Source organism: Sitophilus oryzae, unplaced genomic scaffold, assembly GCF_002938485.1.
Source record: "Sitophilus oryzae breed Bouriz unplaced genomic scaffold, Soryzae_2.0 scaffold_1007_pilon_pilon, whole genome shotgun sequence".
Lineage (NCBI taxonomy): Eukaryota > Metazoa > Arthropoda > Insecta > Coleoptera > Curculionidae > Sitophilus > Sitophilus oryzae.
In genome coordinates, this window is record NW_022145624.1 from 1,282,060 (window position 1) to 1,295,588 (window position 13,529).

At 32.5% G+C, this 13,529-nt stretch overlaps 2 protein-coding genes across 5 annotated transcripts in view; one reads left to right on the plus strand and one right to left on the minus strand.

Annotated features, from left to right (window-relative positions):
* Positions 1–13,529, plus strand: part of LOC115891648 (protein artichoke) — a 296,926-nt gene that overhangs the window by 250,081 nt on the left and 33,316 nt on the right. The gene's annotated exons all lie outside the window — the stretch shown is intronic.
* On the minus strand, positions 7,429–11,020 carry LOC115891692 (integumentary mucin C.1-like). The gene is made up of 2 exons (XM_030912236.1): positions 10,953–11,020; positions 7,429–8,146 (listed from the first exon to the last, which is right to left on the minus strand). Exons 1-2 carry the CDS (start codon positions 11,007–11,009, stop codon positions 7,532–7,534), a joined length of 672 nt encoding a protein of 223 aa, XP_030768096.1. The 5' UTR covers positions 11,010–11,020; the 3' UTR covers positions 7,429–7,531.

The following is a 13,529-nucleotide window of genomic DNA, read 5'->3' on the forward strand; positions in this document are numbered from 1 at the left end:
TGTCCAGTTTGGACAATGCTCGCGGCCTAAAGTTTTCTTGTAATGTAGATGTAATTAAAAAATCATTTCCCAGACACTGTAACAAGATAAAACTTCGGAACGAGTAAGGCTTAGACATGGGTATCGAGGTACGGAGGACACGTTGAAACTTTAAACAGAGCACTCCGTCTGCTTTTAAAAGCTTCCTCAACAGAAACGCAGTAAAAGAAAAGACGTAGTAAGAACTTTGGAATTGCTTCGCTAGACGACTGGAAAAAGTTTTAAGCAAATATAAATTCACTAAGCACAGGGCTAAACATGTTCGTCAGGCGTTTGTTGTGCTTGTTTCATTTCTTAGGATTTACTGCCATTGAATCAATGAAGAATTATACTGTCGCGCTTGAGTTTAGAGGCAATATTTTTCGGAAAATTGAAACTATAAATTTTATCAGCTTGATGTTGTAAGGAACAATCGAGTTAAACACATAAATTTCTTTTAGTATAAAAAAATTGTCAAATGAGCAAGAAATATACTGACCTCTCAAAAGTTTATATTTTATTGTATTTTACATTATCAGAATAAAACAAATGCCGTATGATTAAAAAAAAACGGCGTCAAAGATGAAAGGTACTTTTCATTAGGATAGAAAGTGCTACTTGTGGTATTTCTTTTACCTTTATAGATAGAGTAATTTCAAAAAATTGCAAAGGCTAGGAATTTTTTAAGTATTTTTTTTTTCAAAACGGTGAACGGTTTAAATTTACTATGGATCGATTTTAGTATTAATGAAATGATAAAATGTAAAGAAATTGTAAACAAAATACACTATTTTTTGACGACCCTGAATACCGGGTGCGTCTCAAAAGTGGCTCACCCCTATAACTTTTTTATTTTTTTCAGATACATAAAAACGAGATTTTGTATGTAAAGTATATGACATAAATTAGGATTGATTGATGCATAGAATTATTTTCGGTCACTTCCTGTTTCACCGGAAATGACTACAACTTTTGATTTTTAAATGGCACTCTCCGTATTTTTTTACTTTATTCGATAGAAAATGACACTCTGAATAGAATGACATATCATATGTCATCTTTTGATATTTTTGCTTAAAAAAATCGTATTTTAAATTTCAATCTAGAGTGCCATGACTGTGTTAAAATCACTAATTTTTAATCAAGGTGCCGTGGAAAAATAGATTCGATAGTCTAATGTTTTAGTGTCTTGTCCTGGCCGGATAAAAGATGCCCGAATCATATTTTTAATCGTATCTCAATTTTTTCAAATAAAACAAGGGTGGATCATTAGCATATTTGGAAAAAGCATTTTTTTACGAATAATTTGGTACCACACACTTTCGATTAAAATTGTCGTTATGAACCGCCTGTTACAAATCCAAATAAACCATATCCCAAAATGCCAATAGTTGACATATGATATGTCATTTTATTCAGAGTGTAATTTTCTGTCGAATAAAGTGAAAAAAATGCCTCGGGTGCCATTAAAGTCGAAATATGTCAAAAATAAGTGAATCAATGCAAAAAAAAACAGAAAAATTGATCACGTTTTACTGATTTTATTACAATTTGAAATACATTACACCCCTTAAAAACGCCCTTAAAGCTTTCCTACAAAAGATTATCTTTTCAGAACATTTTATATCTCTAGAAACCCAGAAATAACAATGTAGAAGCCAAAATATTCCTTTTTTATCACGCCAAACTATCGAAAAGCAGTAAAAATAGGTAGGGGGTCTCTTCCAAAAACAGGGGGTTGGGTATATTTGTATTCAGGAGATCATTTTACATGGGAATCGACAAGAAATGTGTCAGGGACCAGTGTATTTGGACTGTTCAAAATTTGCATAGGATTTCCTATGTTTCCAACGAGAACGCATCAACCGATATTTTTCAAAATATACAGGGTGGTCCGAACTGTATTCCGGAAACTTCGGCAACATATTCTGCAGATAAAAATAAGTAAAAAAGTTCGTATAAATGTATGTCAGAAAATGCTTAATTTCCGAGATACAGGATGTAGAAATATAATTTTTATTTCGATTTTTTTCAAATAATTTCTGAAATAATGTCCATATTTGGATGAATATTGGTGTCTGAGAGTTTTTTGACATAAGAAATTTGATTTTGATGTCATTATGACTCTTATTTGTAGGGGGCGCCAATTACATGTGTTTTAACTGTTTTGAAGAGTAATAACTTTCCGTTCCATGTCAAAAAACTCCCAGACACCAATTTTCATCCAAATATTGCCATTACTTTAGAAACTATTTGGAAAAAATCTAAATAAAAATGAAACTTCTACACCCTGTATTTCCGAAACTAAGCATTTTCGGACATACATTTATAAAAACTTTTTTTACCTATTTTTATCTGCAGAATATGCAGCCGAAGTTTCCGAAATACAGTTCGGACCACCCGGTATATTTTCCCGTTTACTGATAACTTATCCCTTTCCACTTACCATTTTCCCATCCAATAACCCTATTCCACCACCCAGAAAAGGCAATATGTAATATTTCACTCGTTCCAGCACTGATTCATTTTTATTCCTCTACCAACATCCTAACCTCGTAAATCCAGCCGCGGCGGAGTGCAGCTTGCATATAGTATATACCCACCTATATATCCCGTTTCTATCTCGCCAGGAACGCCACCGCCATAGATTGGGATAACGTGTGTCTCCACACGTTCCCCTTTAATGACGTGACAAACTTGTAAAATGCCACCGTAAAAGACAAACCAGGCTGTGAGACGGAAGACGCTTTTCGGATACGAACAATAAGGGATGGGGAGGGTAAAGATTTTGGGGGTGGGGTTAGGTGCATGTTGAGACGATGTAAGACGTGTATAAAATCTTTGTCTGAAATATAGTAGAATATATACAGGGCTAAAAAACGTGTACCCGCGACTTCGTTCGCGTCGAATTAATCATTTGCAATGTAATGTCAAAGCAAGAATTTCCATTAACATACAAACTGTATAAAATTTTCTCACATTTATGTCAGCATGAGAAAAAAAAACAATATGGCGATATTATTATACCGTATGATCGAATAAAAACGGCGTCAGCGATGGCTATAAAATGAAGATCGCTGTCATTTTATATGTAAAATTATATGGGAAATGTCATCGATTGTCATTTCCAAGCCAACTGGACGCCGTTTTTTCTCGATCATACGGTACAACTTGTTCAAGCAGTTTAAGCCGAATCGTGATTAGGTACTCAATGGTGATATTTTATGAAACACCCTGTATAAATTTTTAAAAAATCTTAAAATATGTAAAACAACAAAATAAGATATACGTGTTTAAGAGTTTTTCCGAAAAACTCACCGGTTTTTAAATAAAAAATAATCTAATATTTGAGGATTCACCCCCCTAAAATTCGAGTTTCGAAAAATCCCTTCTTATCGAACCTCTACACCCTAAAGTCAATCCGTTTTCCAAAAATCAGCTTTTTACGTCAACCGCTTTAAGCAGGATCGTCATTAATCCATGACCAGATTTTTCGAAACACCCTGTATACATTTTTAAAAAAAATTCAAATATTTAAAAAACAATAAAATGTACGTGTTTAAGCGTTTTTTCGGAAACTTTAAGCAGAATCGTGATTGAATGGTCATATTTTATAAAACACCCTGTATAAAAAATCTTAAAATATGTATAACAACAAAAAAAATATACGTGTTTAACAGTTTTTCCGAAAAACTCACCGTTTTTTAAATAAAAAATATTGTAATATTTGAGAGGTGGTTTCACCCCCTCGGAACTGGAATTTCGAAAAATCCCTTCTTATCGAACCTCTACACCCTAGAATCAAACTATATGCCAAAATTGAGCTTCTTACGTTGAGTGGTTTGAGCAGGATCGTGATTAATCAGTGATTTCAAATCTATTTTACTAGAAGACTTTTCTATTTCTTCTCGTTTTATATCTCCATATATTTTTATGTTCAGTTCGTTTTCTTTAAGCATTTCAATAAACAAAGCTAAAAACCTTTTAAGGCAAAGACAAAACGATTTAAAGCTGCTTTAAAATCGAGAAAATCCACTGGCAATCGTTATTTTCTCGGCTATCCAGGGTCTGGACCAGTTACAGACTCACATCCACTCCAGACCTGTCCGGAACATACGTTCTCGACATAAGTGGAGGAACAGCCTTCCAGTAGGGATGGGTAAAACATATCGACAATTTTTGTTATGTCTGTTTTTTCGGTTATTTTTTACTATTTTTTGGTTATTATAATAGTTTTTTCGGTTTGGAAGTATCAATATACCATTTTATGCGTCAGCGAGGTGTTTCTCAAAGTTGTACATTCTTAGTATGTTATCCACTGGGAGTTGTAGGAGTGGAATTTTCATCTTGAGAGTCTTGAGAGTGTTCCAAGCGCCTGAGCAATTATCTTAGTACTGTTTCCGTCAATGACAAATCTAATAATTGTCGCAATGGCATATATACCGATGACAATGTGCAGTGGTGTTAGATCTAGGATGACATCCATTGAACAATGGATAACTCTACAGTTTATAAAATTGTATATCGATATTTTCTTGTGGGATATCGATACCGTACAGCAGCACCCGCCCCCCTTTACCCGTATTTCTAAAAACAATAACGAGCGATGGAAAATCCTATAATTAATAGGATTTTATATCCATATTTTTTTCTGGAATATCGAAACTACAGATCGAAACTAAAAATACCGATACCGTTTAACATGCCTATGTCGCTTCACAATTTTTCTCACAACAGCAACTTGCCACGGATAACTCTACAATGTTTTCGATTGCATATCGATATTTTTTCTAGAATATCGATACTGGTCAGCATCTCTACCTAGCTTCATCCTTTTTCTTTCAGCCCTTAACATAACAGCGAGCCATACATAACCCTACAATTTTTCGATGGTATATCGATATTTTTTTCTGGAGTATCGATGCTAAAAATATCGATAACGGTAAACATCTTTACCCATCAGCTTCACCCCTTTTCTTTTAGCTCTTAAAACAACAGCGAGCCATAGATAATTCTACAATTTTTCGATTGCATATCGATATTTTTTCTCTGGAATATCGACACTAAAAATATTAATACCGTTTAAGTTGTCTATGTCGCTTCACAATTTTTCTGAAAACAGCAACGAGCCATGGATAACCCTACAATTTTTCAATCGTATATCGATATTTCTTTCTGGAGTATCGATATTAAAAATATCGATACCGGTAGAAATCTCTACTCTCTTTCCACCTTTCCTTTCAATCCTTAAAACTACAGCGAGCCATAGATATCCCTACTATTTCTCGATAGTATAATGATATATTTTTTTAGAATATTGATACAAAAAATATCGATGCCGGTAAACATCTCTACCCAGAGCTTCACCCCTTCTCTTTCAGCTCTTAAAACCACAGCGAGCCATAGATAACACTACAATTTTTCGATAGTATATCGTTATTTTTTTTTGTAATATCGATATCAAAAATATCGATACCCGTAACCGATCAACATCCTTACCTAACTTCACCGTACAGCCATAGATAACTCTCTGGCCAAACCAAACTAAACAACAGCGAGCCATAGATAACACTACAATTTTTCGATTGAATATCGATATTTATTTCTGGAATATCGATATAAAAAATATCGATACCCGTAAACATCTCTACCAATCTTCAACTCTTTTCTTTCCTCCCTTAAAACAACAGCGAGCCATAGACATCCCTACAGTTTTTTGATTGTATATCGATATTTTTTTCTGGAGTATCGATACTAAAAATATCGATACTGGCCAACATCTCTACCTAGCGTCACCTCTTTTATTTCACCCCTTAATACAACAGCGAGCCGATATCATATCGAAATTTTTTTCTGGAATATCGATACAAAAAATATCGATACCGGTAAACATCTCTACCCAGCTTCACCCCTTTTCTTTCGGCCCTTAAAACAACACAGCGAGCGATGGAAATTTAAGGAATATATAGGCGGTGGGCCGGTGCATCGCGAAGAATATAAATCGTCTCCGGTTGCACTGACTTCCCCTGGAAATTACTTCGGGGAGGTGCGAGTAGTTTACCCCCCTCTCCACCCTGTTTCTATAGGATGACCCCTACTCTCCGCCCGTGCATGTAATAGATGAAAAATGAGGTTAGGTCTGGCCGTTTTTCCCCGGCTATGAAGTGACCTATTTTTAAGGAAAGTTTTTTAATTTTTTTATTTTTTTTCTTATTCTGAAGCTTACGTCTAGTTTGCTTTTATTCAATTTCTCGAGACGTATATTCTCGTTATATAAAGTCGATTTTTCATATTAGTTGGATAAGGGTTTTGCATGTATTGGGTTTAGGATTACTAGACAAGTGAGTTATGATTATATTATACTGGCGTGTACCCGCGACTTCGTTCGCGTTGAATTAAACATTTATAATTGTGATGATAAAACAAAGCAAGAATTTACATTAACATACAAACTGGATAAAATTTTCTCACATTTATGTCAGCATGAGATAAAACAATATGGCGATATTATTATATTAACTTTGTAATATTTGAGGGTTAGTTTAATCTCGTTGGAATGGACTTTCGAAAAATCCGCCAAAAATAAGCTTTTTAACGGCCTTGGCTGCTTATGATCCTCGGCTATCGCCTCGGATCACAAACTTCAGCCCGGCCGTTATTTGTTGTTTATCGGCCTTATTACGTTAATAACTATAATGCTTTATTTCTCTAGGCGTATTTAAATTTGTAAAACCAAATATTGTACTGAAGTATTTCTATTTTTTAAATTTTGTGTTGCAATAATAAAAAATATACTAACTTATACATAGTGTCTTTTTTTTAATAATTATTAGCTTTAAACGGCAATAACTTGTTTAATTTAAATGGAACGCCCTGTATATTTTATGAGAATTTGATGCACAATTTAATTGTCTATCAAATTGTATTATACCATTTCTTACCTATCTCTTCAAGTTTTCGTAGAAAATGCATTTTCTTTTAATTTAGACCTCATTTTTATCAATATACAAATACATAGAATAGTGACGTCTTAGATTATTTTTAAAGATGTAACAAATTTTTGAAGAGTACAGATATTAATATTCTCGATATAGTTCGTTTATTTCATTAAAAAATTAAAAACAAAACTGTTTAAATATTTGTTAAAGAGGACCAATTAATATGATTCCAGTATTCAAACTACATTAAGTGACTGTTTCCGTTAATTAATGACAATTATTGCTCCAACTACTAAAAAAGTAAATTTGGTATGTATATTAGACAAAAAGTGGAAAAAAGTAACACCGTAAAAATTTTATTTAATTTTTTGACGAATGATTTGAAACGACCCTGTGTGCAATCATAATGTAAATAAATACTATGTTTATTTAAGTCAAGTGAACTACCTAGAATAATAAAACAATATTTTTTATCACGTGTTACTCTAATTTTATTCGAATACAAAAATTATAGTATTAGTTACATACTCCTTCAACTCCAAGTGGATGACGCCTGTGGAAAGTAGTAAGAAGTGCTAGATCCACTGGAAACCTTGTACTGATGTTTTTAATTTATTATATCGATATATCGAGGCATCGATGCTTCTTTTTATGATATTTGCATCCATAGTTGGGGTTATTTCACTTGTAGTTCCTTCAGTCGTTAAAGGCACTTCAGTTGTAGTTGTTGTAGTTCCACCAGTCGTTGTAGATATTTCAGTTGCAGTTGTAGCTCTTTCGGTGGTTGTAGTTATTTCAGTTGTACTTGTTGTAGTTCCACCAGTCGTTGTAGATATTTCAGTTGCAGTTGTAGCTCCTTCGGTAGTTGTAGTAATTTCAGGTGTACTTGTTGTAGTTCCACCAGTCGTTGTAGATATTTCAGTTGCAGTTGTAGCTCCTTCGGTAGTTGTAGTAATTTCAGGTGTACTTGTTGTAGTTCCACCAGTCGTTGTAGATAATTCAGTTGTAGTTGTAGCTCCTTCGGTAGTTATAGTTGTTCCAGTTGTAGTTGTTATAGTTTCTTCAGTCGCCGTAGGTATTTCAGTTGTAGTTGTAGCTCCTTCGGTCGTTGTAGTTATTCTAGTTGTTGTTTCACTCGTTAAAGGTACTTCAGATGTAATTGTTATAGTTCCTTCATTTAAAGGTATTTTCTAAAAAAAAAAGAATAAAAACTATTAAGATATCTTTTGAATAATCCTTGTTACAAAAACCAAAAATATTTCTAGCTGAACAGTTAATTCCATTTTTAAATATTTTTGTATTCCTTTTCATAAGTTATTCGGGATTTAAATGGAAGTAGCTAGGATATGGCGTTTGTCGCCTCAGCCTGAATATCTGTTTGTAATTTACTTATTTCGTTTTGAGCCATTTCTGGCTCCAATTCAATCAGCAATCGACACGAAAGAGAATTAAAAAATATTGACTCAAAACTGACAACTAAAGAGACAGCTTTATTTATGTGTCAAATTACATAGAAACCAACGCCAACCCAGCACAATATTTTTTCTACTCCTAATAAATTCCTTGAAATAATAATTTCTGAATATTTTTTAAAACGTAACTCGCTATGGAAAAAATATTATTTTATACACGACGATAAAATTGCATTATCGTCTCCCGAAATTAATTCACTCGCGATTTCATCGCTCGTGAGTTAATCTTTTCGGTCGGACAAGGGTTGGACGGTAAAATACCATTTTATCGTCTTGTATAAATAATAACTATTTTTTTTTGAAACGTCACAAAAGTATTAATTTTTGCGACGTGATTGACAATATAAAAAAGTCATTTTATCTCCTAGGCATGGAAGTAAAGCACTTTTACGCCCAAGCATATAAGTGCGAAAATATATTATTAAACTGACGTAAAGTGTCAAATTCAACGAGCGTAACCATAGTTTCTCGATATACGGAACGTTTGAAATTGTTTTAAACTTATTTGTGGCATTTGAAAAAAAATAGCAAGTTTTATTGGGAGTAGAAATGACTTTTGCCTCGGCTAAACGTACAGTCTCACCGCAAAAAGTGTCATTTTTACTTCTAATAAAACCATAGACAAACAAATAAAAAGAGACTGGCAAATTAAATGGCAAAAAGAGGGACAACGTTCCCGTAGCGCAACTCAGAACGCAAAATTTCGTTCTATTTATGTTGATCTGCGCATTGCGTCTATTGGGCCCGCTATCTCATTCTAATATAACAAGAGAGAAAGAAGCAACCATATAAAACGTAATTTCTAAATAGAAATTAGAACAATCGCCTTTCGTTTTCGTCATCATGACAACCCAAATGACAACATCATGACAATTCGTCATGTTTGTTAATTTTTCTTTTGGTGATTTACCTTTTTTTCTAATCTCTCCATTTTATTGACATGAATATGGATAGGGAACAAATTCCTTTGTTCCATATAGGTATTTATATTTTCTTACTTATAATTTTCGGTTATACTATTTGTTATTTTATTTGCTGCAGAAGCCAGTATCATCTATTATATGTATTGGTGCCCCCTTTCTCTGATAGATATGTTAAAGACACCCGGTAAAATAAAAGTAAGTAGTTATATTTATCATCTTATTAAGAAAAAAGTAGAAGTAGTAGTATCAAAAATATTTCGAACCTCTCTTAACATAACAAATTAATACAATTAATTTTTTTCATTTTTTGGATAGGTAATTTATAGCTGGTTTATAGTAACCAGAAACTTTATTAATATACCTATCTTACTTTTGTTTTAGGATTAAAACTGGACTTGAAAATGGTTCAGGATCATGATTCTCGTAAAGTCTTCTTTGCTTGGATATTCACTTTGTTATTGCAATTAGGCAGTTTTTTCGAAAATGAGATTTTTAATGCCCTTTAAAAAAATTGGCCGATCGTTTCCTGCAACAGTCAGTTCTTCATTTAAAATTGGTAGGTGGGTGGAATAAACACTGTTATTTTTTGTTATTATATTGTAAAAAGTTTATTTATTTTTATGTATAAATAAATATGTTTATAAAACAGTACAATTTTTGCTTTTTTTATAATTTCCCTTATAATAGTAGCATTCTTTCGTTCTGAAAGAAACTGCAAATTTTTACTTAAACTGATTTATTCCCTAAACCACGTTTCCTTTACGTGGTATAGGGAGTAAATCAGTTTAAGTGAAAATTTTCAGTTTCAGAATGAAAGAATACTACTAATAAAGGCTAATTTAAATTTTCCGCCAGCCAGAATGTGCGATAATGTCTTAGGATCCGTTTTATACCTATCCCTTTCTTTTTCATATAAAGCACACATAATAAAGAAAGACCGCAATAAAGACGTACGTCCTGCCATGGTCCTGCTAATTGGTTTCAAAATTGTTATTCTGAGTTGCGATACGGGAACGCGGTCCCACTCTTTACCATGAGATTTGTCAGTTTCTTTTTATTTGTTTGTCTATGAATAAAACAATATATTATTTAAACGAAAAAATTATAATATTATTATCTTTTTAAGAACTACGTACTTTTTAACTAACGTACCATGGCCGTGAATGACCCTGTATAGCTAAGTATATACTGGGTGTTGCCATTTCTACGTAGCTCATAATATACCTTATATTTTATTATATTTAACATCAAAATTGGTAAAATTCAAAAATACTAATATAAAAAATTGGGGTAGATCGAAAAAAAATATCACAAGCTTCTTTCAGTATGAAATCACATCATCGCCTTGTTTTATCTAGAAACTTCGGTAGCATAATAAATACTAAAAAATTACCGTAATATGTCTTATTTGGAAAAATCCACTGTGAATAATTAAAAATAATTTACTTCAGTTTTTTTAGTTTCAATATAGATTATTATTAAAAATGATCTACTGTTTTTACAAATTTTCTTTAAACACATAATTTATATTCTAGATTGCAATATTTTAGGTGTTTTAAATAAATAAGTGTATATTATTCTTACTATATAGGTAAACTCACATTTCGGGCAAAGGAAGACCAAACAAAGAGTGGATTCACAAAAAGAACCAGCTTCATTTTTGCAGATGTATTTTCCACAAATAACACTGAAATAAAGGCATATCTTCCTTATATAGAGCAATCGTTTTTTTTGTATACTTAGATCAACACTGTTTCAAGTGTTTTTTATGTAGACCTTGCAGATTAATAATTTTTATTAGAAAATACGAACAAACATAAATATATTGAAAATGCAATTTTTAATTTTAAGTATTTATAGGTCATTTAGGCTATAGCATTGATAACGTTAAGTACACTAAGATGCATAAAAAAGCGCACGAAGATTTTTTCGTCAAATTTATATAAAGAAATTACATTTTTTTAATTTTTAGTCCTATTTTCGTGTTATTTTTCAGGGTGTCCCAGAAATAAGTGCAAGTATTTCAACTGGTAGTATAGTTCAACCCCAGAAACACGTCTATGAGTTTTTTTCGCGAAATTTTTTTTTTTGAAAATTCGAAATTTTTTAAAAAAAATTTTGGAATTTTTTTTGTTTTTAGTTAAAAAACATAATATCTTGAAAATATAGCAACATAGGTATTAGATTAAATTTACAAGAAAGAAAATTTAGAAAAGATCTAGTAGTTCTCAAAATTTTGGTAAAAAGTCATTTTTTTGGAAATTTCAAAGTAAAATAACACGGTTATTTTTGACTTATTTGAAAAAACGATGAAGAGAAAATATGTTTCTTTTATCGAGATCTACCAGCCCTTAAAATACTTGCACTTATTTCTGGGATAATTAATTTGAATCGATTTCTGATATGTAATTGAAAAAATTACAAACTGATGGTGGCAAGTTCATTTCGCTCTTAAAAATTAACCAAAGTATGTGTTGACATGAATCAAAAAACAAAATGTTCAGGATTCATGTTTCTAACCGTAAAATGATATTTTCGAAAAATTTACACACGAAATTATTGCACAGGGTGTTTTAAAGTTAAGGTCAAAAAACAATCCCTCGATTAACCCTGTATAATTTACGAAATTCTACGATGAAAGAGTTTACGAATTAAAGTTTTATATTTACAGTTTTTTACATGTACAGTTTGCTAAAGAAATTATGAAAATAGGGCTAAAAATAAAAAAAAACACTTTAATTATTTTTTTACACAATGTATATTTTTTTATTATTATACAGTATTTTTATTTTTAATACAGGGTAGCCCATCGAAAACGTTCTGCAAGGCATAACGGCCAGGGTATTCTTTTTTTCAAAAAATCCAAAAACAGGTCAATTTTGTTTGTGAGGGGGACAACTTTTGCCCCAAAAATAATTGCGAAATCTTCAACCCTCTAAGCGGGGGTGTCATCCCCCAACTTTTTTCAAATGGGAAGGGGGGTCAAGTGGCGCCGCAATGAAAAAAGCTTTCTATTCTCTATATTTCCCCGCCTCGTTTTTGAAAATTGGTCGAGTCGTTGAGGAAATACGAAGGATTGAAATTTGAAAAGTTTATTTAAACATTTATCAGAGTAAATGATAAGGATAAATTCCTTCGACCAATTTGAGGTTTTTTCTTATTATTTCTAGATGTTTACACATTTTTTCACTTGCCACAAGGTTGAACGATCAGGTGTGGTAGTTGCTAGATAGCTGTTCTATGACTTGTGCCTTGAAGTTCTTCTCAATATCGTTAAACTGACCCACAATAGAATTTCAAAAAATACCAATCCACACGTTCAATTTCTGAGGGTGTTGTATGTGCACCTCGTGAAAAACCCTCGAGTTATCTTCAGCCCACTACCGACAATTGTGCTTAATCGGCTACACCGTTCAAAAAGAAAGTACACTCATCCAAAAAACACACATTAAAAATGAAATTATTATCATTCGCCACTCGTTCACTCATAGTTTCATAAAATTGCAAACGACGATCAAAATCGTCTTCGTTGAGTTCTTGTACCAACTGAATTTTGTACGGGTGGAACTTGCGTTTTTTTAATATCTTTTGGACACTTGTACGATTCACGCTGGTCTCATTGGTTAATTTTCTTGTACTCAGCGTACTATCCATGGCAACTTGGCCCAATACAAATACCTCCATAGCTTCATTTACTACAGGATTTTCCCTCTGCCTCTTTTTATTCATAACGGAACCAGTTTCGCGAAATTTTGCTACTAACTCGCGAACAATTTTGCCATAAAGGTGGTTGTCAGGATGGCGTTCATTGAATATCTGCGCAACCCGATTGCCACATTTAGTAATTTTTAAAATAAAGTTCGATTATTTCCACTTTTTCTGCAAGTGAGTATACCCTAATAATTGTTAAAAAATTTAACGATATTGAGAAGAACTTCAACGCATAAGTCACAGAACAGCTATCTAGCAATTACCTCACCTGATCGTTCTACCTTGTGGCAAGTGAAAAAATGCGTAAACATCTAGAAATAATAAGAAAAAACAGCAAATTGGTCGAAGGAATTTATCCTTATCATTTACTCTGATAAATGTTTAAATAAACTTTTCAAATTTCAATCCTTCATATTTTCTCAATGACTCGACCGATTTTCAAAAACGAAGCCGGAAATTATAGAGAA